We start from the raw sequence: 26,924 nt of genomic DNA, 5'->3' as shown, positions 1-26,924 counted from the left end.
GGCCATTCAGCCCCTCGAGCCTGTTACATTAGGAACAGGAGGGGCCATTCAGCCCCTCGAGCCTGTTACATTCGGAACAGGAGGAGGCCATTCAGCCCCTCGAGCCTGTTACATTAGGAACAGGAGGAGGCCATTCAGTCCCTCGAGTCTGTTACATTAGGAACAGGAGGAGGCCATTCAGCCCCTCGAGTCTGTTACATTTGGAACAGGAGGGGGCCATTCAGCCCCTCGAGCCTGTTACATTAGGAACAGGAGGAGGCCATTCAGCCCCTCGAGCCTGTTACATTAGGAACAGGAGGGGGCCATTCAGTCCCTCGAGCCTGTTACATTAGGAACAGGAGGAGGCCATTCAGCCCCTCGAGCCTGTTACATTAGGAACAGGAGGAGGCCATTCAGCCCCTCGAGCCTGTTACATTAGGGACAGGAGGCCATTCAGCCCCTCGAGCCTGTTACATTAGGAACAGGAGGGGGCCATTCAGTCCCTCGAGCCTGTTACATTAGGAACAGGAGGAGGCCATTCAGTCCCTCGAGCCTGTTACATTAGGAACAGGAGGAGGCCATTCAGCCCCTCGAGCCTGTTACATTAGGAACAGGAGGCCATTCAGCCCCTCGAGCCTGTTACATTAGGAACAGGAGGAGGCCCATTCAGCCCCTCGAGCCTGTTACATTAGGAACAGGAGGAGGCCATTCAGCCCCTCGAGCCTATTACATTAGGAACAGGAGGAGGCCATTCAGCCCCTCGAGCCTGTTACATTAGGAACAGGAGGAGGCCATTCAGCCCCTCGAGCCTATTACATTAGGAACAGGAGGAGGCCATTCAGCCCCTCGAGCCTGTTACATTAGGAACAGGAGGGGGCCATTCAGCCCCTCGAGCCTGTTACATTAGGAACAGGAGGGGGCCATTCAGCCACTCGAGCCTGTTACATTAGGAACAGGAGGAGGCCATTCAGTCCCTCGAGCCTGTTACATTAGGAACAGGAGGAGGCCATTCAGCCCCTCAAGCCTATTACATTAGGAACAGGAGGAGGCCCATTCAGCGTCTCGAGCCTGTTATATTAGGGACAGGAGGAGGCCATTCAGCCCCTCGAGCCTGTTACATTAGGAACAGGATGAGCCTGTTACATTAGGAACAGGAGGAGGCCATTCAGCCCCTCGAGCCTGTTACATTAGGAACAGGAGGAGGCCATTCAGCCCCTCGAGCCTGTTACATTAGGAACAGGAGGAGGCCATTCAGCCCCTCGAGTCTGTTACATTAGGAACAGGAGGCCGTTCAGCCCCTCGAGCCTGTTACATTAGGAACAGGAGGAGGCCATTCTGCCCCTCGAGCCTGTTACATTAGGAACAGGAGGAGGCCATTCAGCCCCTCGAGCCTGTTACATTAGGAACAGGAGGAGGCCATTCAGCCCCTCGAGTCTGTTACATTAGGAACAGGAGGCCATTCAGCCCCTCGAGCCTGTTACATTAGGAACAGGAGGAGGCCATTCAGCCCCTCGAGCCTGTTACATTAGGGACAGGAGGAGGCCGTTCAGCCCCTCGAGCCTGTTACATTAGGAACAGGAGGGGGCCATTCAGCCCCTCGAGCCTGTTACATTAGGGACAGGAGGAGGCCATTCAGCCCCTCGAGCCTGTTACATTAGGGACAGGAGGAGGCCATTCAGCCCCTCGAGTCTGTTACATTAGGAACAGGAGGCCATTCAGCCCCTCGAGTCTGTTACATTAGGAACAAGGGGAGGCCATTCAGCCCCTCGAGTCTGTTACATTCGGAACAGGAGGAGGCCATTCAGCCCCTCGAGCCTGTTACATTAGGAACAGGAGGAGGCCATTCAGCCCCTCGAGCCTGTTACATTAGGAACAGGAGGAGGCCATTCAGCCCCTCGAGCCTGTTACATTAGGAACAGGAGGGGGCCATTCAGCCACTCGAGCCTGTTACATTCGGAACAGGAGGAGGCCATTCAGCCCCTCGAGCCTGTTACATTAGGAACAGGAGGAGGCCATTCAGCCTCTCGAGCCTGTTATATTAGGGACAGGAGGAGGCCATTCAGCCCCTCGAGTCTGTTACATTAGGAACAGGAGGCCATTCAGCCCCTCGAGCCTGTTACATTAGGAACAGGAGGAGGCCATTCAGCCCCTCGAGCCAGTTACATTAGGAACAAGAGGAGGCCGTTCAGCCCTACGAGTCTGTTACATTAGGAACAGGAGGAGGCCATTCAGCCCCTCGAGCCTGTTACATTAGGAACAGGAGGAGGCCATTCAGCCCCTCGAGCCTGTTACATTAGGAACAGGAGGAGGCCATTCAGCCCCTCGAGCCTGTTACATTAGGAACAGGAGGAGGCCATTCAGCCCCTCGAGCCTGTTACATTAGGAACAGGAGGAGGCCATTCAGCCCCTCGAGCCTGTTACATTAGGAACAGGAGGAGGCCATTCAGCCCCTCGAGCCTGTTACATTAGGAACAGGAGGAGGCCATTCAGCCCCTCGAGCCGGTTACATTAGGAACAGGAGGAGGCCATTCAGCCCCTCGAGCCTGTTACATTAGGAACAGGAGGAGGCCATTCAGCCCCTCGAGCCTGTTACATTAGGAACAGGAGGGGGCCATTCAACCACTCGAGCCTGTTACATTCGGAACAGGAGGAGGCCATTCAGCCCCTCGAGCCTGTTACATTAGGAACAGGAGGAGGCCATTCAGCCCCTCGAGTCTGTTACATTAGGAACAGGAGGCCATTCAGCCTCTCGAGCCTGTTATATTAGGGACAGGAGGAGGCCATTCAGCCCCTCGAGTCTGTTACATTAGGAACAGGAGGCCATTCAGCCCCTCGAGCCTGTTACATTAGGAACAGGAGGAGGCCATTCAGCCCCTCGAGCCTGTTACATTAGGAACAGGAGGAGGCCATTCAGCCCCTCGAGCCTGTTACATTAGGAACAGGAGGAGGCCATTCAGCCCCTCGAGCCTGTTACATTAGGGACAGGAGGCCATTCAGCCCCTCGAGCCTGTTACATTAGGAACAGGAGGAGGCCATTCAGCCCCTCGAGTCTGTTACATTAGGAACAGGAGGCCATTCAGCCCCTCGAGCCTGTTACATTAGGAACAGGAGGAGGCCATTCAGCCCCTCGAACCTGTTACATTAGGAACAGGAGGAGGCCATTCAGCCCCTCGAGCCTGTTACATTAGGAACAGGAGGGCGCCATTCAGCCCCTCGAGTCTGTTACATTAGGAACAGGAGGAGGCCATTCAGCCCCTTGAGCCTGTTACAAAGGAGGGAGAGGGAAAACAGGGAACTATAGGCCAGTTAGTCTGACATCAGTCATAGGGAAAATGCTCGAATCTATTACTAAGGACGTGGTAACAGGGCACGTCAAAAATCACCAAATGTTTAGGCAGATTCAACACGGTTTCAAGAAAAGGAAATTGTGTTTGGCAAATTTATTCGAGCTTTTTGAGGATGTATCCAGCAGGGTAGATAAAGGGGAACCAGTGGATGTAATACATTTGGATTTCCAAAAGGCATTCGATAAAGTTTCACCTAAAAGGTTATTACACAAGATTGGGGTTGGAGGTAATGTATTAGCATGGATCGAGGATTGGTTCACGGACATTAAACAGAGAGTGGGGATAAACGGGCCATTTTCAGGTTGGCAGGCTGTAACTGGTGGGGTGCTGCAGGGTTCAGTGCTGGGGCCCCAGCTATTTACAATCTATATCAATGACCGAGTGCAATGTAGCCAAGTTTGCTGACGATACAAAGCGAGGGGGAACAGTAAGCTGTGAGGAGAACACACAGCGTCTGCAATGGGATACAGATAGAGTGAGTGAGTGAGTGGGCAGTCGGGTTTAATGTGGGGAAATGTGAGGTTATTGGTAGAAAGAATATAAAAACAGAATCGTCCTTGTACACAGACCACAGAAAGTTAGTACGCAGGTACAGCAAGCAATTAGGAAGGCAAATGGTACGTTGGCCTCTATTGCTGGTTGGGTTGGAATATAGGAGTGAGGAAGTCTTTCTACAATTATATAAGCCCCTGGTGGGACCACACCTGGAGTATTGTGCACAGTTTTAGTCTCCTTACCCAAGGAAGGATATACTTGCCATTGAGGGAGTGCAGCGAAGGTTCACCAGACTGATTCCTGGGATGGGGGGATTGTCCGATGAGCGGACGAGGCCGATATTCTCCGGAGTTTAGAAGGCTGAGAGATGATCTGATTGAAACACGCACAGTTCTGACAGGCTGGATGCAGGAAGGGTGTTTCCCCCCCCGGGCTGTGGGGAGCGTAGAACCAGGGGTCACACAGTCTCGGGATAAGGGGGCGGCCATTTAGGACTGAGATGAGGAGGAATTTCTTCACTCGGAGGGGGGGTGAATCTCTGGAACTCTCTGCCCCAGAGGGCTCAGTCGTTGGGTATATCCAAGGCTGGGATCGATAGATTTTTGGGGTCTAGGGGAACTCTCTGCCCCAGAGGGCTCAGTCGTTGGGTCTATCCAAGGCTGTGATCGATGGATTTTTGGGGCAGTAAGGGAATGGAGGGATATGGGGATCGGGCGGGGAAGTGGAGTTCAGGTTGAAGATCAGCCGTGGTCTTATTGAACGGCGGAGCAGGCTCGAGGGGCCGAATGGCCGACTCCTGCTCCTATTGATTAAGCAACATGTTCAGCCCTTCGAGCCTGTTCCGCCATTTGTACCTTAACTTCAATAACCCACCATTGTTTAACTTCCCTCGATAACCAACAAACGTTTACCAGTTGACCCCGAGCACGCTCAGCGTTTTGGGGGAACAAATCGAAGATTTCAAGTCCCCTTCGTGTGAAGAAGTGTATCTTGTTTAGTCGACACAGGTAGAGTCTGTCTGGTCTCTCTCCGTAATGTGGTGCCTTTAATACGACACAGTCTGTGATGGTGCTTACCTCTGATGGTGGTCATAGCGGTGATTCTCTGGGTCATAAACCCCTCCCACGTCCACCACCACATCACACTCCGCCAGGAGCTTGGGGTCACGCGTTCGAACTATCTGTGCATTCTGGGAAACGAGACAGTGAGTGACCCTTACCCTGAATAAACAGTGACTCTGTACAGTCAGTGAGTGACCCTTACCCTGAATAAACAGTGATTCTGGACAGTTAGTGAGTGACCCTTACCCTGAATAAACAGTGACTCTGTACAGTTAGTGAGTGACCCTTACCCTGAATAAACAGTGACTCTGTACAGTTACACAGTGAGTGACCCTTACCCTGAATAAACAGTGACTCTGTACAGTTAGTGAGTGACCATTACCCTGAATAAACAGTGACTCTGTACAGTTACAGTGAGTGACCATTACCCTGAATAAACAGTGACTGTACAGTTACAGTGAGTGACCCTTACCCTGAATAAACAGTGACTCTGTACAGTTACAGTGAGTGACCATTACCCTGAATAAACAGTGACTCTGTAGTTACAGTGAGTGACCCTTACCCTGAATAAACAGTGACTCTGTACAGTTACAGTGAGTGACCCTTACCCTGAATAAACAGTGACTCTGTACAGTTACAGTGAGTGACCCTTACCCTGAATAAACAGTGACTCTGGACAGTTAGTGAGTGACCCTTACCCTGAATAAACAGTGACTCTGGACAGTTAGTGAGTGACCCTTACCCTGAATAAACAGTGACTCTGTAGTTACAGTGAGTGACCCTTACCCTGAATAAACAGTGACTCTGTACAGTTAGTGAGTGACCCTTACCCTGAATAAACAGTGACTCTGTACAGTTAGTGAGTGACCCTTACCCTGAATAAACAGTGACTCTGCACAGTTAGTAAGTGACCCTTACCCTGAATAAACAGTGACTCTGTAGTTACAGTGAGTGACCCTTACCCTGAATAAACAGTGACTCTGTACAGTTAGTGAGTGACCCTTACCCTGAATAAACAGTGACTCTGTACAGTTAGTGAGTGACCCTTACCCTGAATAAACAGTGATTCTGTACAGTTAGTGAGTGACCCTTACCCTGAATAAACAGTGACTCTGTACAGTTAGTGAGTGACCCTTACCCTGAATAAACAGTGACTCTGTACAGTTACAGTGAGTGACCCTTACCCTGAATAAACAGTGACTCTGTACAGTTACTGTGAGTGACCCTTACCCTGAATAAACAGTGACTCTGTACAGTTAGTGAGTGACCCTTACCCTGAATAAACAGTGACTCTGTACAGTTAGTGAGTGACCCTTACCCTGAATAAACAGTGACTCTGTACAGTTAGTGAGTGACCCTGACCCTGAATAAACAGTGACTCTGTACAGTTACAGTGAGTGACCCTTACCCTGAATAAACAGTGACTCTGTACAGTTAGTGAGTGACCCTTACCCTGAATAAACAGTGACTCTGTACAGTTAGTGAGTGACCCTTACCCTGAATAAACAGTGACTCTGGACAGTTAGTGAGTGACCCTTACCCTGAATAAACAGTAACTCTGTACAGTTTTTTTTTTAAATTCGTAGCCAATCGTTCCAATTCTTTGTCAAATCACAAATGCCAGAGGTCACCTTGCACATGCCAAGGATCACTCTGCGCCAGTGCTCTTAGCCAAAAGGCCTAGAGCCACTGCACCGTTCCTGGAAGTACTGCAATACCAGGTTCGTGCCATGGAGGTGGATGGGTCAGGTCCCCCACACACCTCCTGTTTTCAAAAATGCAAGCATATACCTTCCTGACCAGGGAGAAACCACCCGGAGGTCATGGTGGCTGGTCAGTCCACACTTGATCTTAGCCAAAAGGTCGAGAAGTAACTCTGTACAGTTACAGTGAGTGACCCTTACCCTGAATAAACAGTGACTCTGTACAGTTAGTGAGTGACCCTTACCCTGAATAAACAGTGACTCTGTACAGTTAGTGAGTGACCCTTACCCTGAATAAACAGTGACTCTGTACAGTTAGTGAGTGACCCTTACCCTGAATAAACAGTGACTCTGTACAGTTACAGTGAGTGACCCTTACCCTGAATAAACAGTGACTCTGTACAGTTAGAGAGTGACCCTTACCCTGAATAAACAGTGACTCTGTACAGTTACAGTGAGTGACCCTTACCCTGAATAAACAGTGACTCTGTACAGTTACAGTGAGTGACCCTTACCCTGAATAAACAGTGACTCTGTTCAGTTAGTGAGTGACCCTTACCCTGAATAAACAGTGACTCTGTACAGATACAGTGAGTGACCCTTACCCTGAATAAACAGTGACTCTGTACAGTTAGTGAGTGACCCTTACCCTGAATAAACAGTGACTCTGTACAGTTAGTGAGTGACCCTTACCCTGAATAAACAGTGACTCTGTACAGTTACAGTGAGTGATCCTTACCCTGAATAAACAGTGACTCTGTACAGTTACAGTGAGTGACCCTTACCCAGAATAAACAGTGACTCTGTACAGTTACACAGTGAGTGACCCTTACCCTAAATAAACAGTGACTCTGTACAGTTACACAGTGAGTGACCCTTACCCTGAATAAACAGTGACTCTGTACAGTTAGTGAGTGACCCTTACCCTGAATAAACAGTGACTCTGTACAGTTAGTGTGACCCTTACCCTGAATAAACAGTGACTCTGTACAGTTAGTGAGTGACCCTTACCCTGAATAAACAGTGACTCTGTACAGTTAGTGAGTGACCCTTACCCTGAATAAACAGTGACTCTGTACAGTTAGTGAGTGACCCTTACCCTGAATAATCAGTGACTGTACAGTTACAGTGAGTAACCCTTACCCTGAATAAACAGTGACTCTGTACAGTTACACAGTGAGTGACCCTTACCCTGAATAAACAGTGACTCTGTACAGTTAGTGAGTGACCATTACCCTGAATAAACAGTGACTCTGTACAGTTAGTGAGTGACCCTTACCCTGAATAAACTGTGACTCTGTACAGTTACACAGTGAGTGACCCTTACCCTGAATAAACAGTGACTCTGTACAGTTAGTGAGTGACCATTACCCTGAATAAACAGTGACTCTGTACAGTTAGTGAGTGACCCTTACCCTGAATAAACAGTGACTCTGTACAGTTAGTGAGTGACCATTACCCTGAATAAACAGTGACTCTGTACAGTTAGTGAGTGACCCTTACCCTGAATAAACAGTGACTCTGTACAGTTACACAGTGAGTGACCCTTACCCTGAATAAACAGTGACTCTGTACAGTTACAGTGAGTGACCCTTACCCTGTATAAACAGTGACTCTGTACAGTTACAGTGAGTGACCCTTACCCTGAATAAACAGTGACTCTGTACAGTTAGTGCGTGACTCTTACCCTGAATAAACAGTGACTCTGTACAGTTACAGTGAGTGACCCTTACCCTGAATAAACAGTGACTCTGTACAGTTACACAGTGAGTGACCCTTACCCTGTATAAACAGTGACTCTGTACAGTTACAGTGAGTGACCCTTACCCTGAATAAACAGTGACTCTGTACAGTTAGTGCGTGACTCTTACCCTGAATAAACAGTGACTCTGTACAGTTACAGTGAGTGACCCTTACCCTGAATAAACAGTGACTGTACAGTTATACAGTGAGTGACCCTTACCCTGTATAAACAGTGACTCTGTACAGTTAGTGAGTGACCCTTACCCTGAATAAACAGTGACTCTGTACAGTTAGTGAGTGACCCTTACCCTGAATAAACAATGACTCTGTACAGTTAGTGAGTGACCCTTACCCTGAATAAACAGTGACTCTGTACAGTTACAGTGAGTGACCCTTTCCCTGAATAAACAGTGACTCTGTACAGTTAGTGAGTGACCCTTACCCTGAATAAACAGTGACTCTGTACAGTTAGTGAGTGACCCTTACCCTGAATAAACAGTGACTCTGTACAGTTATACAGTGAGTGACCCTTACTCTGAATAAACAGTGACTCTGTACAGTTAGTGAGTGACCCTTACCCTGAATAAACAGTGACTCTGTACAGTTACAGTGAGTGACCCTTACCCTGAATAAACAGTGACTCTGTACAGTTACACAGTGAGTGACCCTTACCCTGAATAAACAGTGACTCTGTACAGTTAGTGAGTGACCCTTACCCTGAATAAACAGTGACCCTGTACATTTACAGAGAGTGACCCTTACCCTGAATAAACAGTGACTCTGTACAGTTACAGTGAGTGACTCTTACCCTGAATAAACAGTGACTCTGTACAGTGAGTGAGTGACCCTTACCCTGAATAAACAGTGACTCTGTACAGTTACAGTGAGTGACCCTTACCCTGAATAAACAGTGACTCTGTACAGCTACAGTGAGTGACCCTTACCCTGAATAAACAGTGACTCTGTACAGTTAGTGAGTGACCCTTACCCTGAATAAACAGTGACTCTGTACAGTTAGTGAGTGACCCTTACCCTGAATAAACAGTGACTCTGTACAGTTAGTGAGTGACCCTTACCCTGAATAAACAGTGACACTGTACAGTTAGTGAGTGACCCTTACCCTGAATAAACAGTGACTCTGTACAGTTATACAGTGAGTGACCCTTACCCTGAATAAACAGTGACTCTGTACAGTGAGTGAGTGACCCTTACCCTGAATAAACAGTGACTCTGTACAGTTACACAGTGAGTGACCCTTACCCTGAATAAACAGTGACTCTGTACAGTTACACAGTGAGTGACCCTTACCCTGAATAAACAGTGACTCTGTACAGTTACAGTGAGTGACCCTTACCCTGAATAAACAGTGACTCTGTACAGTTACAGTGAGTGACCCTTACCCTGAATAAACAGTGACTCTGTACAGTTACACAGTGAGTGACCCTTACCCTGAATAAACAGTGACTCTGTACAGTTACACAGTGAGTGACCCTTACCCTGAATAAACAGTGACTCTGTACAGTTAGTGAGTGACCCTTACCTTGAATAAACAGTGACTCTGTACAGTTACACAGTGAGTGACCCTTACCCTGAATAAACAGTGACTCTGTACAGTTAGTGAGTGACCCTTACCCTGAATAAACAGTGACTCTGTACAGTTAGTGAGTGACCCTTACCCTGAATAAACAGTGACCCTGTACAGTTAGTGAGTGACCCTTACCCTGAATAAACAGTGACTCTGTACAGTTAGTGAGTGATCCTTACCCTGAATAAACAGTGACTCTGTACAGTTAGTGAGTGACCCTTACCCTGAATAAACAGTGACTCTGTACAGTTAGTGAGTGATCCTTACCCTGAATAAACAGTGACCCTGTACAGTTAGTGAGTGACCCTTACCCTGAATAAACAGTGACTCTGTACAGTTAGTGAGTGACCCTTACCCTGAATAAACAGTGACTCTGTACAGTTAGTGAGTGATCCTTACCCTGAATAAACAGTGACTCTGTACAGTTACACAGTGAGTGACCCTTACCCTGAATAAACAGTGACTCTGTACAGTTACACAGTGAGTGACCCTTACCCTGAATAAACAGTGACTCTGTACAGTTAGTGAGTAATCCTTACCCTGAATAAACAGTGACTCTGTACAGTTACACAGTGAGTGACTCTTACCCTGAATAAACAGTGACTCTGTACAGTTACAGTGAGTGACCCTTACCCTGAATAAACAGTGACTCTGTACAGTTAGTGAGTAACCCTTACCCTGAATAAACAGTGACTCTGCACAGTTAGTGAGTGACCCTTACCCTGAATAAACAGTGACTCTGTACAGTTACTGTGAGTGACCCTTACCCTGAATAAACAGTAACTCTGTAGTTACACAGTGAGTGACCCTAACCCTGAATAAACAGTGACTCTGTACAGTTAGTGAGTGACCCTTACCCTGAATAAACAGTGACTCTGTACAGTTACACAGTGAGTGACCCTTACCCTGAATAAACAGTGACTCTGTACAGTTAGTGAGTGACCCTTACCCTGAATAAACAGTGACTCTGGACAGTTAGTGAGTGACCCTTACCCTGAATAAACAGTGACTCTGTACAGTTAGTGAGTGACCCTTACCCTGAATAAACAGTGACTCTGGACAGTTAGTGAGTGACCCTTACCCTGAATAAACAGTGACTCTGTACAGTTAGTGAGTGACCCTTACCCTGAATAAACAGTGACTCTGTAGTTAGTGAGTGACCCTTACCCTGAATAAACAGTGACTCTGTACAGTTAGTGAGTGACCCTTACCCTGAATAAACAGTGACTCTGTACAGTTACAGTGAGTGACCCTCACCCTGAATAAACAGTGACTCTGTACAGTTACACAGTGAGTGACCCTTACCCTGAATAAACAGTGACTCTGTACAGTTACACAGTGAGTGACCCTTACCCTGAATAAACAGTGACTCTGTACAGTTACAGTGAGTGACCCTTACCCTGAATAAACAGTGACTCTGTACAGTTACACAGTGAGTGATCCTTACCCTGAATAAACAGTGACTCTGTACAGTTAGTGAGTGACCCTTACCCTGAATAAACAGTGACTCTGTACAGTTACACAGTGAGTGATCCTTACCCTGAATAAACAGTGATTCTGTACAGTTAGTGAGTAACCCTTACCCTGAATAAACAGTGACTCTGCACAGTTACAGTGAGTGACCCTTACCCTGAATAAACAGTGATTCTGTACAGTTAGTGAGTGACCCTTACCCTGAATAAACAGTGACTCCGTACAGTTACTGTGAGTGACCCTTACCCTGAATAAACAGTAACTCTGTAGTTACACAGTGAGTGACCCTAACCCTGAATAAACAGTGACTCTGTACAGTTAGTGAGTGACCCTTACCCTGAATAAACAGTGACTCTGTACAGTTACACAGTGAGTGACCATTACCCTGAATAAACAGTGACTCTGTACAGTTAGTGAGTGACCCTTACCCTGAATAAACAGTGACTCTGGACAGTTAGTGAGTGACCCTTACCCTGAATAAACAGTGACTCTGTACAGTTAGTGAGTGACCCTTACCCTGAATAAACAGTGATTCTGGACAGTTAGTGAGTGACCCTTACCCTGAATAAACAGTGACTCTGTACAGTTAGTGAGTGACCCTTACCCTGAATAAACAGTGACTCTGTACAGTTAGTGAGTGATCCTTACCCTGAATAAATAGTGACTCTGTACAGTTACAGTGAGTGACCCTTACCCTGAATAAACAGTGACTCTGTACAGTTACAGTGAGTGACCCTTACCCTGAATAAACAGTGACTCTGTACAGTTACAGTGAGTGACCCTTACCCTGAATAAACAGTGACTCTGTACAGTTAGTGAGTAACCCTTACCCTGAATAAACAGTGACTCTGCACAGTTAGTGAGTGACCCTTACCCTGAATAAACAGTGATTCTGGACAGTTAGTGAGTGACCCTTACCCTGAATAAACAGTGACTCTGTACAGTTAGTGAGTGACCCTTACCCTGAATAAACAGTGACTCTGTACAGTTAGTGAGTAATCCTTACCCTGAATAAACAGTGACTCTGTACAGTTACACAGTGAGTGACTCTTACCCTGAATAAACAGTGACTCTGTACAGTTACAGTGAGTGACCCTTACCCTGAATAAACAGTGACTCTGTACAGTTAGTGAGTAACCCTTACCCTGAATAAACAGTGACTCTGCACAGTTAGTGAGTGACCCTTACCCTGAATAAACAGTGATTCTGGACAGTTAGTGAGTGACCCTTACCCTGAATAAACAGTGACTCTGTACAGTTAGTGAGTGACCCTTACCCTGAATAAACAGTGACTCTGTACAGTTAGTGAGTGATCCTTACCCTGAATAAACAGTGACTCTGTACAGTTACACAGTGAGTGACCCTTACCCTGAATAAACAGTGACTCTGTACAGTTACAGTGAGTGATCCTTACCCTGAATAAACAGTGACTCTGTACAGTTACACAGTGAGTGACTCTTACCCTGAATAAACAGTGACTCTGTACAGTTACAGTGAGTGACCCTTACCCTGAATAAACAGTGACTCTGTACAGTTAGTGAGTAACCCTTACCCTGAATAAACAGTGACTCTGCACAGTTAGTGAGTGACCCTTACCCTGAATAAACAGTGACTCTGTACAGTTACTGTGAGTGACCCTTACCCTGAATAAACAGTAACTCTGTAGTTACACAGTGAGTGACCCTAACCCTGAATAAACAGTGACTCTGTACAGTTAGTGAGTGACCCTTACCCTGAATAAACAGTGACTCTGTACAGTTACACAGTGAGTGACCCTTACCCTGAATAAACAGTGACTCTGTACAGTGAGTGAGTGACCCTTACCCTGAATAAACAGTGACTCTGTACAGTTAGTGAGTGACCCTTACCCTGAATAAACAGTGACTCTGGACAGTTAGTGAGTGACCCTTACCCTGAATAAACAGTGACTCTGTACAGTTAGTGAGTGACCCTTACCCTGAATAAACAGTGACTCTGGACAGTTAGTGAGTGACCCTTACCCTGAATAAACAGTGACTCTGTACAGTTAGTGAGTGATCCTTACCCAGAATAAACTGTGACTCTGTACAGTTAGTGAGTGACCCTTACCCTGAATAAACAGTGACTCTGTACAGTTACAGTGAGTGACCCTTACCCTGAATAAACAGTGACTCTGTAGTTAGTGAGTGACCCTTACCCTGAATAAACAGTGACTCTGTACAGTTAGTGAGTGACCCTTACCCTGAATAAACAGTGATTCTGGACAGTTAGTGAGTGACCCTTACCCTGAATAAACAGTGACTCTGTACAGTTAGTGAGTGACCCTTACCCTGAATAAACAGTGACTCTGTACAGTTAGTGAGTGATCCTTACCCTGAATAAATAGTGACTCTGTACAGTTACAGTGAGTGACCCTTACCCTGAATAAACAGTGACTCTGTACAGTTACAGTGAGTGACCCTTACCCTGAATAAACAGTGACTCTGTACAGTTACAGTGAGTGACCCTTACCCTGAATAAACAGTGACTCTGTACAGTTAGTGAGTAACCCTTACCCTGAATAAACAGTGACTCTGCACAGTTAGTGAGTGACCCTTACCCTGAATAAACAGTGATTCTGGACAGTTAGTGAGTGACCCTTACCCTGAATAAACAGTGACTCTGTACAGTTAGTGAGTGACCCTTACCCTGAATAAACAGTGACTCTGTACAGTTAGTGAGTAATCCTTACCCTGAATAAACAGTGACTCTGTACAGTTACACAGTGAGTGACTCTTACCCTGAATAAACAGTGACTCTGTACAGTTACAGTGAGTGACCCTTACCCTGAATAAACAGTGACTCTGTACAGTTAGTGAGTAACCCTTACCCTGAATAAACAGTGACTCTGCACAGTTAGTGAGTGACCCTTACCCTGAATAAACAGTGATTCTGGACAGTTAGTGAGTGACCCTTACCCTGAATAAACAGTGACTCTGTACAGTTAGTGAGTGACCCTTACCCTGAATAAACAGTGACTCTGTACAGTTAGTGAGTGATCCTTACCCTGAATAAACAGTGACTCTGTACAGTTACACAGTGAGTGACCCTTACCCTGAATAAACAGTGACTCTGTACAGTTACAGTGAGTGATCCTTACCCTGAATAAACAGTGACTCTGTACAGTTACACAGTGAGTGACTCTTACCCTGAATAAACAGTGACTCTGTACAGTTACAGTGAGTGACCCTTACCCTGAATAAACAGTGACTCTGTACAGTTAGTGAGTAACCCTTACCCTGAATAAACAGTGACTCTGCACAGTTAGTGAGTGACCCTTACCCTGAATAAACAGTGACTCTGTACAGTTACTGTGAGTGACCCTTACCCTGAATAAACAGTAACTCTGTAGTTACACAGTGAGTGACCCTAACCCTGAATAAACAGTGACTCTGTACAGTTAGTGAGTGACCCTTACCCTGAATAAACAGTGACTCTGTACAGTTACACAGTGAGTGACCCTTACCCTGAATAAACAGTGACTCTGTACAGTGAGTGAGTGACCCTTACCCTGAATAAACAGTGACTCTGTACAGTTAGTGAGTGACCCTTACCCTGAATAAACAGTGACTCTGTACAGTTAGTGAGTGACCCTTACCCTGAATAAACAGTGACTCTGGACAGTTAGTGAGTGACCCTTACCCTGAATAAACAGTGACTCTGTACAGTTAGTGAGTGATCCTTACCCAGAATAAACTGTGACTCTGTACAGTTAGTGAGTGACCCTTACCCTGAATAAACAGTGACTCTGTACAGTTACAGTGAGTGACCCTTACCCTGAATAAACAGTGACTCTGTAGTTAGTGAGTGACCCTTACCCTGAATAAACAGTGACTCTGTACAGTTAGTGAGTGACCCTTACCCTGAATAAACAGTGACTCTGTACAGTTACAGTGAGTGACCCTCACCCTGAATAAACAGTGACTCTGTACAGTTACACAGTGAGTGACCCTTACCCTGAATAAACAGTGACTCTGTACAGTTACACAGTGAGTGACCCTTACCCTGAATAAACAGTGACTCTGTACAGTTACAGTGAGTGACCCTTACCCTGAATAAACAGTGACTCTGTACAGTTACACAGTGAGTGATCCTTACCCTGAATAAACAGTGACTCTGTACAGTTAGTGAGTGACCCTTACCCTGAATAAACAGTGACTCTGTACAGTTACACAGTGAGTGATCCTTACCCTGAATAAACAGTGATTCTGTACAGTTAGTGAGTAACCCTTACCCTGAATAAACAGTGACTCTGCACAGTTACAGTGAGTGACCCTTACCCTGAATAAACAGTGATTCTGTACAGTTAGTGAGTGACCCTTACCCTGAATAAACAGTGACTCTGTACAGTTACTGTGAGTGACCCTTACCCTGAATAAACAGTAACTCTGTAGTTACACAGTGAGTGACCCTAACCCTGAATAAACAGTGACTCTGTACAGTTAGTGAGTGACCCTTACCCTGAATAAACAGTGACTCTGTACAGTTACACAGTGAGTGACCATTACCCTGAATAAACAGTGACTCTGTACAGTTAGTGAGTGACCCTTACCCTGAATAAACAGTGACTCTGGACAGTTAGTGAGTGACCCTTACCCTGAATAAACAGTGACTCTGTACAGTTAGTGAGTGACCCTTACCCTGAATAAACAGTGATTCTGGACAGTTAGTGAGTGACCCTTACCCTGAATAAACAGTGACTCTGTACAGTTAGTGAGTGATCCTTACCCTGAATAAACAGTGACTCTGTACAGTTAGTGAGTGACCCTTACCCTGATTAAACAGTGACTCTGTACAGTTACAGTGAGTGACCCTTACCCTGAATAAACAGTGACTCTGTACAGTTACACAGTGAGTGACCCTTACCCTGAATAAACAGTGACTCTGTACAGTTACAGTGAGTGACCCTTACCCTGAATAAACAGTGACTCTGTACAGTTAGTGAGTGATCCTTACCCTGAATAAACAGTGACTCTGTACAGTTACAGTGAGTGACCCTCACCCTGAATAAACAGTGACTCTGTACAGTTACACAGTGAGTGACCCTTACCCTGAATAAACAGTGACTCTGTACAGTTACACAGTGAGTGACCCTTACCCTGAATAAACAGTGACTCTGTACAGTTACAGTGAGTGACCCTTACCCTGAATAAACAGTGACTCTGTACAGTTACAGTGAGTGACCCTTTCCCTGAATAAACAGTGACTCTGTACAGTTACAGTGAGTGACCCTTACCCTGAATAAACAGTGACTCTGTACAGTTACACAGTGAGTGACCCTTACCCTGAATAAACAGTGACTCTGTACAGTTAGTGAGTGACCCTTACCCTGAATAAACAGTGACTCTGTACAGTTAGTGAGTGACCCTTACCCTGAATAAACAGTGACTCTGCACAGTTAGTGAGTGACCCTTACCCTGAATAAACAGTGACTCTGTACAGTTAGTGAGTGACCCTTACCCTGAATAAACAGTGACTCTGTACAGTTAGTGAGTGACCCTTGCCCTGAATAAACAGTGACTGTACAGTTACAGTGAGTGACCCTCACCCTGAATAAACAGTGACTCTGTACAGTTACACAGTGAGTGACCCTTACCCTGAATAAACAGTGACTCTGTACAGTTACACAGTGAGTGACCCTTACCCTGAATAAACAGTGACTCTGTGCAGTTACAGTGAGTGACCCTTACCCTGAATAAACAGTGACTCTGTAGTTAGTGAGTGACCCTTACCCTGAATAAACAGTGACTCTGTACAGTTAGTGAGTGACCCTTACCCTGAATAAACAGTGACTCTGTACAGTTAGTGAGTGACCCTTACCCTGAATAAACAGTGACTGTACAGTTACAGTGAGTGACCCTCACCCTGAATAAACAGTGACTCTGTACAGTTACAGTGAGTGACCCTTACCCTGAATAAACAGTGACTCTGTACAGTTACAGTGAGTGACCCTTACCCTGAATAAACAGTGACTCTGTAGTTAGTGAGTGACCCTTACCCTGAATAAACAGTGACTCTGTACAGTGAGTGAGTGACCCTTACCCTGAATAAACAGTGACTCTGTACAGTTACAGTGAGTGACCCTTACCCTGAATAAACAGTGACTCTGTACAGTTAGTGAGTGACCCTTACCCTGAATAAACAGTGACTCTGTACAGTTACAGTGAGTGACCCTTACCTTGAATAAACAGTGACTCTGTACAGTTAGTGAGTGACCCTTACCCTAAATAAACAGTGACTCTGTACAGTTAGTGAGTGACCCTTACCCTGAATAAACAGTGACTCTGTACAGTTAGTGAGTGACCCTTACCCTGAATAAACAGTGACTCTGTACAGTTAGTGAGTGACCCTTACCCTGAATAAACAGTGACTCTGTACAGTTAGTGAGTGACCCTTACCCTGAATAAACAGTGACTCTGTACAGTTACAGTGAGTGACCCTTACCCTGAATAAACAGTGACTCTGTACAGTTAGTGAGTGACCCTTACCCTGAATGAACAGTGACTCTGTACAGAGACACCACGCATCAAGTCCTGGGGTGAACACCAGAGACACGAGGGGTGTGGGTGGGCAGGTGAGTACCAGTTCCTGAAGTGAACCCCAGAGACTCCCAATCCCTGGGGGGAACCCAGAGACACCAAGTCCCAATCCCTTTGGGGAACCCCAGAGAGTCCCAATCCGTGGGGGGAACCCCAGAGACACCAAGTCCCAACCCCTGGGGGAACCCCAGAGACACCAAGTCCCAATCCCTGGGGGGAACCCCGGGAACACCAAGTCCCAAATCCTGGGGGGAACCCCAAGTCCCAATCCCTGGGGGGAACCCCAGAGACTCCCATTCCTGGGGGAACCCCGGGAACACCAAGTCCCAAATCCTGGGGGGAACCCCAGAGACTCCCAATCCCTGGGGGGAACCCCGGGAACACCAAGTCCCAAATCCTGGGGGAAACCCCAGGGACTCCCAACCCCTGGGGGGAACCCCAGAGACACCAAGTCCCAATCCCTGGGGGGAACCCAGAGACACCAAGTCCCAACCCCTGGGGGGAACCCCAGACTCCCAATCCCTGGGGGGAACCCCAGAGACACCAAGTCCCAACCCCTGGGGGGAACCCCAGAGACTCCCAATCCCTGGGGGGAACCCCAGAGACACCAAGTCCCAATCCCTGGGGGGAACCCCAGACTCCCAATCCCTGGGGGGAACCCAGAGACACCAAGTCCCAACCCCTGGGGGGAACCCCAGAGACTCCAAATCCCTGGGGGGAACCCTAGAGACACCAAGTCCCAACCCCTGGGGGGAACCCCAGAGACTCCCAATCCCTGGGGGGAACCCCAGCGACACCAAGTCCCAATCCCTGGGGGGAACCCCAGAGACTCCCAATCCCTGGGGGAAACCCCAGAGACACCAAGTCCAAATCCCTGGGGGGAATCCCAGAGACACCAAGTCCCAATCCCTGGGGGGAACCCCAGAGACTCCCAATCCCTGGGGGAACCCCAAGTCCCAATCCCTGGGGGGAACCCCAGAGACTCCCAATCCCTGGGGGGAACCCAGAGATACCAAGTCCCAATCCCTGGGGGGAACCCCAGAGACACCAAGTCCCAATCCCTGGGGGAACCGCAGAGACTCCCAATCCCTGGGGGGAATCCCAGAGACACCAAGTCCCAATCCCTGGGGGAACCCCAGAGACTCCCAATCCCTGGGGGGAATCCCAGAGACACCAAGTCCCAATCCCTGGGGGAACCCCAGAGACTCCCAACCCCTGGGGGAACCCCAGAGACTATCAACCCCTGGGGGGAACCCCAGAGACTCCCAACCCCTGGGGGGAACCCCAGAGACACCAAATCCCAATCCCTGGGGGGAACCCCAGAGACTCCCAATCCCTGGGGGGAACCCCAGAGACACCAAGTCCCAATCCCTGGGGGGAACCCCAGGAACACAAAGTCCCAATCCCTGGGGGAACCGCAGAGACTCCCAATCCCTGGGGAGAATCCCAGAGACACCAAGTCCCAACACCTGGGGGGAACCCCAGAGACTCCCAATCCCTGGGGGGAACCCCAGAGACACCAAGTCCCAATCCCTGGGGGGAACCCCAGGAACACAAAATCCCAATCCCTGGGGGAACCGCAGAGACTCCCAATCCCTGGGGAGAATCCCAGAGACACCAAGTCCCAACACCTGGGGGGAACCCCAGAGACTCCCAATCCCTGGGGGAACCCCAAGTCCCAATCCCTGGCGGGAACCCCAGAGACTCCCAATCCCTGGGGGAACCCCAAGTCCCAATCCCTGGCGGGAACCCCAGAGACTCCCAATCCCTGGGGGGAATCCAGAGACACCAAGTCCCAATCCCTGGGGGAACCGCAGAGACTCCCAATCCCTGGGGGGAATCCCAGAGACACCAAGTCCCAATCCCTGGTGGGACCCCAGAGACTCCCAATTCCTGGGGGAACCCCAGAGACTCCCAATCACTGGGGGAACCCCAAGTCCCAATCCCTGGGGGGAACCCCAGAGACTCCCAACCCCTGGGGGGAACCCCAGAGACTCCCAATCCCTGGGGGGAACCCCAAGTCCCAATCCCTGGGGGGAACCCCAGAGACTCCCAATCCCTGGGGGGAACCCCAGAGACTCCCAACCCCTGGGGGAACCCCAAGTCCCAACCCCTGGGGGGAACCCCAGAGACTCCCAATCCCTGGGGGGAACCCCAAGTCCCAACCCCTGGGGGGAACCCAAGAGACTCCCAATCCCTGGGGGGAACCCCAAGTCCCAACCCCTGGGGGGAACCCAAGAGACTCCCAACCCCTGGGGGGAACCCCAGAGACTCCCAATCCTGGGGGGAACCCCAAGTCCCAATCCCTGGGGGGAACCCCAGAGACTCCCATTCCTGGGGGGGACCCCAAGTCCCAATCCCTGGGGGGAACCCCAGAGACTCCCAATCCCTGGGGGGAACCCCAAGTCCCAATCCCTGGGGGGAACCCCAGAGACTCCCATTCCTGGGGGGGAACCCCAGAGACTCCCATTCCTGGGGGGGAACCCCAGAGACTCCCATTCCTGGGGGGGACCCCAGAGACTCCCAACCCCTGGGGGGAACCCCAGAGACTCCCATTCCTGGGGGGGACCCCAAGTCCCAACCCCTGGGGGGAACCCCAGAGACTCCCATTCCTGGGGGGGAACCTCAGAGACTCCCAATCCCTGGGGGGAACCCCAAGTCCCACTCCCTGGGGGGAACCCCAGAGACTCCCAATCCCTGGGGGGAACGCCGGGAACACCGAGTCCCAATCCCTGGGGGGAACCCCAAGTCCCACTCCCTGGGGGGAACCCCAGAGACTCCCAATCCCTGGGGGGAACGCCGGGAACACCGAGTCCCAATCCCTGGGGGGAACCCCAAGTCCCACTCCCTGGGGGGAACCCCAGAGACTCCCATTCCTGGGGGGGAACCCCAAGTCCCAATCCCTGGGGGGAACCCCGGGAACACCAAGTCCCAATCCCTGGGGGGAACCCCAAGTCCCACTCCCTGGGGGGAACCCCAGACTCCCACTCCCTGGGGGGAACCCCAAGTCCCACTCCCTGGGGAGAACCCCAGAGACTCCCATTCCTGGGGGGGAACCCCAAGTCCCAATCCCTGGGGGGAACCCCGGGAACACCAAGTCCCAATCCCTGGGGGGAACCCAGAGACTCCCAATCCCTGGGGGGAACCCCAGAGACTCCCAATCCCTGGGGGGAACCCAAAGACTCCCATTCCTGGGGGGAACGCCGGGAACACCGAGTCCCAATCCCTGGGGGGAACCCCAAGTCCCACTCCCTGGGGGGAACCCCAGACTCCCACTCCCTGGGGGGAACCCCAAGTCCCACTCCCTGGGGGGAACCCCAGAGACTCCCATTCCTGGGGGGGAACCCCAAGTCCCAATCCCTGGGGGGAACCCCGGGAACACCAAGTCCCAATCCCTGGGGGGAACCCCAGAGACACCAAGTCCCAATCCCTGGGGGAACCCCAGAGACACCAAGTCCCAATCCCTGGGGGGAACCCAGAGACACCAAGTCCCAATCCCTGGGGGGAACCCAGAGACACCAAGTCCCAATCCCTGGGGGAACCCCAGAGACACCAAGTCCCAATCCCTGGGGGGAACCCCAAGTCCAAATCCTGGGGGGAACCCCAGAGACTCCCAATCCTGGGGGGGAACCCCAGAGACTCCCAATCCCTGGGGGGAACCCCAGAGACTCCCAATCCCTGGGGGAACCCCAAGTCCCACTCCCTGGGGGGAACCCAGAGACTCCCAATCCCTGGGGGGAACCCCAAGTCCCAACCCCTGGGGGGAACCCCAGAGACACCAAGTCCCAATCCCTGGGGGGAACCCCAGAGACTCCCATTCCTGGGGGGGAACCCCAAGTCCCAATCCCTGGGGGGAACCCCGGGAACACCAAGTCCCAATCCCTGGGGGGAACCCCAGAGACACCAAGTCCCAATCCCTGGGGGAACCCCAGAGACACCAAGTCCCAATCCCTGGGGGGAACCCAGAGACACCAAGTCCCAATCCCTGGGGGAACCCCAGAGACACCAAGTCCCAATCCCTGGGGGGAACCCAGAGACACCAAGTCCCAATCCCTGGGGGGAACCCCAAGTCCAAATCCTGGGGGGAACCCCAGAGACTCCCAATCCTGGGGGGGAACCCCAGAGACTCCCAATCCCTGGGGGGAACCCCAGAGACTCCCAATCCCTGGGGGAACCCCAAGTCCCACTCCCTGGGGGGAACCCAGAGACTCCCAATACCTGGGGGGAACCCCAAGTCCCAACCCCTGGGGGGAACCCCAGAGACACCAAGTCCCAATCCCTGGGGAAACCCCAGAGACTCCCAATCCCTGGGGGGAACCCCGGGAACCCCAAGTCTCAATCCTGGGGGAAACCCCAGAGACTCCCAATCCCAGGGGGGGACCCCAGAGACTCCCAATCCCTGGGGGGGACCCCAGAGACTCCCAACCCCTGGGGGGAACCCCAAGTCCCAATCCTGGGGGGAACCCCAGAGACTCCCAATCCCTGGGGGGGACCCCAGAGACTCCCAACCCCTGGGGGGAACCCCAAGTCCCAATCCTGGGGGGAACCCCAGAGACTCCCAATCCCTGGGGGGAACCCCAGAGACCCAATCCCTGGGGGAACCCCTAGTCCCAATCCCTGGGGGGAACCCCAGAGACTCCCACTCCCTGGGGGGAACCCAGAGACACCAAGTCCCAATCCCTGGGGGGAACCCCAGAGACTCCCAATCCCTGGGGGGAACCCCAAGTCCCAACCCCTGGGGGGAACCCCAGAGACACCAAGTCCCAATCCCTGGGGAAACCCCAGAGACTCCCAATCCCTGGGGGGAACCCCGGGAACCCCAAGTCCCAATCCTGGGGGAAACCCCAGAGACTCCCAATCCTGGGGGGGAACCCCAGAGACTCCCAATCCCTGGGGGGACCCCAGAGACTCCCAATCCCTGGGGGGAACCCCAGAGACTCCCAATCCTGGGGGGGAACCCCAGAGACTCCCAATCCTGGGGGGGACCCCAGAGACTCCCAATCCCTGGGGGGACCCCAGAGACTCCCAATCCTGGGGGGGACCCCAGAGACTCCCAACCCCTGGGGGGAACCCCAGAGACTCCTAATCCCTGGGGGGGACCCCAGAGACTCCCAATCCCTGGGGGGAACCCCAGAGACTCCCAATCCTGGGGGGGACCCCAGAGACTCCCAATCCCTGGGGGGACCCCAGAGACTCCCAATCCTGGGGGGGACCCCAGAGACTCCCAACCCCTGGGGGGAACCCCAGAGACTCCCAACCCCTGGGGGGGACCCCAGAGACTCCCAATCCCTGGGGGGAACCCCAGAGACTCCCAATCCCTGGGGGAACCCCAAGTCCCAATCCCTGGGGGGACCCCAGAGACTCCTAATCCCTGGGGGGGACCCCAGAGACTCCCAATCCTGGGGGGAACCCCAGAGACTCCCAATCCGGGGGGGGAACCCCAGAGACCCAATCCCTGGGGGAACCCCTAGTCCCAATCCTGGGGGGAACCCCAGAGACTCCCAATCCTGGGGGGGAACGCCGGCCTTTACCTGGTACTCGGGCAGCTGCCGCAGCAGGAAGCAGGCCAGCGCCTCGTCGCAGTGGAAGGTGCCGTCGTGGGTGCCGATGCGGGGCCGCGCCATGAGGACGGAGCAGCGGCGGAAACAAAGAGCCGGCTTCCACATCCGGAACCCACGCCGGCGGCCCGCGGGCTCCGCCCGGACCCTTTCCGGCCGCGCCATCTTTGCTCCTGGCAAGCCGCGCAGCCACGCCGCAGCCGCTGGGCGCCGCCATCTTTAGTGCTGGCGCCAAACCAACAATGCTCCTTGAGCTGATGTGGCTACACAACAGAAACTCTTGGTGCAGCAGGCCATTGCCCCCCTCGAGCCTGCTCCACCATTCTCGAGGATCAAGATCCTTTCTTAATTAAAATAAACTCATTTGCAAGCCTCTTTTAAAAAAATATATGAATTGAGGACCAAGAGGTCACTGAAAAGTGCATTTAAATAAGTTTCAGGGAGGGGAGGGAATGCTTTTCTTGTTATATAATAGAAAAGCAAGTTATTATTTAAATGGAGAAAGATTGCAAAGTGCTGCAGTACAGCGGGACCTGGGGGTTACTTGTACATGAAACACAAAAGGTTAGTATGCAGGTACAGCAAGTGATCAGGAAGGCCAATGGTATCTTGGCCTTTATTGCAAAGGGGATGGAGTATAAAAGCAGGGAAGTCTTGCTCCAGTTATACAGGGTATTGGTGAGGCCACACCTGGAGTACTGCGTAACAGGAGCGGTGGCCCTGGGCAGCGTACCACGCGGCAAGGTACAGCGTGGAGTGACGTCATCAAGGTCCCGGTCGGTGATTGGCGCGTGGGCAGATACAGCAGGAGCGGCGAGAGACTGCAGAGTGACGTGATCGGGGCCCGGGAGAGACGATAGTTACAGGGCCCAGGGGCAGCACGGGCCCAGCCCACACTGTGCGATGTGTGTGGGCGCACTGGGTCCATGCAGCAGAGCTGGTCTCCAGTCGTCCTGGTTAACCCTTGCCCCTGGACCAAGACCTCGATCTGTCAAGCCCCGTGTGGTGGCTGGTGTGCAACAGTCACCCCACGTTAAAACAATCCACCCACAGGCATCTTCCACCCTTCAGGATGTAGTTCAGGATCTGGAATATTGGGTCCTTCATCAAAACATCTGTGAACTCATCCTCGATTCGAGGGACCGTCTAAGAAGGATGCACAGGGAACAATTTCAAAATGTGCAAAACTTGGAAGTGTAGTGAACAGTGAGGAGGGGAGTGATAGACAGGCCTCGAGGGGGCAGAGACCGGCTGGTGAAAGGGCAGGCATGTGGTCGGTGAAATTTAACACAGATACGTGTAAAGTGATATATTTTGGTAGGAAGAACGAGGGAGAGGCAAAATAAACTAAAGGCTGCAATTCTAACATGAAACAACAATCACCTATTTAAATGGCGCCTTTAACGGAGTAAAATGTCCCACGGCGCTTCACAGGAGGATTATAAGACAAAAGAGATAAATTTGATACTGAGCCACACAAGGAGACATTAGGGGCAGGTGACCAAAAGCTCGGTCACGGAGGTGGGTTTTAAGGAGCGTCTTGAAGGAGGAGAGAGAGGCGGGGAGGTTTAGGGAGGGAGTTCCAGAGCTTGGGGCCCAGGCAACAGAAGGCACGGCCACCGATGGTGGAGCGATTATAATCAGGGATGGTCAGGAGGGCAGAATTAGAGGAGCGCAGAGATCTCGGGGGGGTTGTGGGGCTGGAGGTTACAGAGATAGGGAGGGGTGTAGGGGCTGGAGGGGGTTACAGAGATAGGGAGGGGTGTAGGGGCTGGAGGTTACAGAGATAGGGAGGGGTGTAGGGGCTGGAGGTTACAGAGATAGGGAGGGGTGTAGGGGCTGGAGGAGGTTGCAGAGATAGGGAGGGGTGTAGGGACTGGAGGTTACACAGATAGGGAGGGGTGTAGGGGCTGGAGGTTACAGAGATAGGGAGGGGCTGCAGGAGGTTACAGAGATAGGGAGGGGCGAGGAGGCTATGGAGGGATTTGTAAACAAGGATGTGAATTTTGAAATCGAGACGTTGCTTAACCGGGAGCCAATGTTGGTCACTGAGCACAGGGGGTGATGGGTGAGTGGGACTCGGTGCGAGTTAGGACACGGGGTCAGCGAGCACAGGGGGTGATGGGTGAGCGGGACTCAGTGCGAGTTAGGACACGGGGTCAGCGAGCACAGGGGGTGATGGGTGAGTGGGACTCGGTGCGAGTTAGGACACGGGGTCAGCGAGCACAGGGGGTGATGGGTGAGTGGGACTCGGTGCGAGTTTGGACACGGGGTCAGCGAGCACAGGGGGTGATGGGTGAGAGGGACTCGGTGTGAATTAGGACACGGGGTCAGCGAGCACAGGGGGTGATGGGTGAGTGGGACTGGGTGCGAGTTAGGACACGGGTCAGTGAGCACAGGGGGTGATGGGTGAGTGGGACTGGGTGTGAGTTAGGACACGGGTCAGTGAGCACAGGGGGTGATGGGTGAGCGGGACTGGGTGTGAGTTAGGACACGAGGTCAGTGAGCACAGGGGTTGATGGGTGAGTGGGACTGGGTGTGAGTTAGGACACGGGGGCAGCGAGCACGGGGGGTGATGGGTGAGCGGGACTCGGTGCGAGTTAGGACACGGGGCAGTGAGCACAGGGGGTGATGGGTGAGTGGGACTGGGTGCGAGTTAGGACACGGGGGCAGCCGAGTTTTGAATGACCTCTAGTTTATGTCGGGCAGAATGTGGGAGGCCGGCTAAAGGGGGTGCATGAACAGAGAGACCTGGGGGGAGGGGGTGTGTGTGCACAGATCGTTGAAGGTGGCTGGGCAGGTTGAGAAATCGGTTTAAAAAGCTTACGGGATCCTGCATTCATCGAGACACAGAGCACAAACACAAGGACGTTACGATGGACCTGTATCAAACACACGTTCAGCATCAACTGGAGTATTGTGTCAATTCTGGGCCCCGCACTTTAGGGAGGGTGTGAAGGCCTTAGAGACGGTGCAGAGGGAGATTGACCAGAATGGTCCCACACAAGCGATTAATGTGCAAAGTTAAAGCACATGGGATTGGGGGTAGTGTGCTGACATGGATTGAGAACTGGTTGGCAGACAGGAAGCAAAGAGTAGGAGTAAATGGGGACTTTTCAGAATGGCAGGCAGTGACTAGTGGGGTACCGCAAGGTTCTGTGCTGGGGCCCCAGCTGTTTACACTGTACATTAATGATTTAGACGAGGGGATTAAATGTAATATCTCCAAATTTGCGGATGACACTAAGTTGGGTGGCAGTGTGAGCTGCGAGGAGGATGCTATGAGGCTACAGAGCGACTTGGATAGGTTAGGTGAGTGGGCAAATGCATGGCAGATGAAGTATAATGTGGATAAATGTGAGGTTATCCACTTTGGTGGTAAAAACAGAGAGACAGACTATTATCTGAATGGTGACAGATTAG

At 51.0% G+C, this 26,924-nt stretch overlaps 1 protein-coding gene and 1 non-coding gene across 2 annotated transcripts in view; both read right to left on the bottom strand.

The window, feature by feature from the left end:
* myg1 (myg1 exonuclease) overlaps positions 1-23,616 on the bottom strand; it is a 39,489-nt gene extending 15,873 nt beyond the window's left edge. The window contains exons 1-2 of the mRNA XM_070869415.1: positions 23,475-23,616; positions 4,898-5,010 (exon numbers count right to left, since the gene is read on the bottom strand). Coding sequence (XP_070725516.1) covers positions 4,898-5,010; positions 23,475-23,609 — 248 coding nt within the window. The 5' untranslated portion in view covers positions 23,610-23,616. The remainder of the gene's footprint in view (positions 1-4,897; positions 5,011-23,474) is intronic.
* On the bottom strand, positions 6,567-6,757 carry LOC139241046 (U2 spliceosomal RNA). The gene has a single exon (XR_011588772.1). It is a non-coding gene; the product is annotated as a U2 spliceosomal RNA (small nuclear RNA).
* Positions 23,617-26,924: the final 3,308 nt, after the last annotated feature.

Source organism: Pristiophorus japonicus, chromosome X (genome assembly GCF_044704955.1).
Source record: "Pristiophorus japonicus isolate sPriJap1 chromosome X, sPriJap1.hap1, whole genome shotgun sequence".
Lineage (NCBI taxonomy): Eukaryota > Metazoa > Chordata > Chondrichthyes > Pristiophoridae > Pristiophorus > Pristiophorus japonicus.
This window is presented reverse-complemented; position numbering and strand designations above follow the sequence as displayed.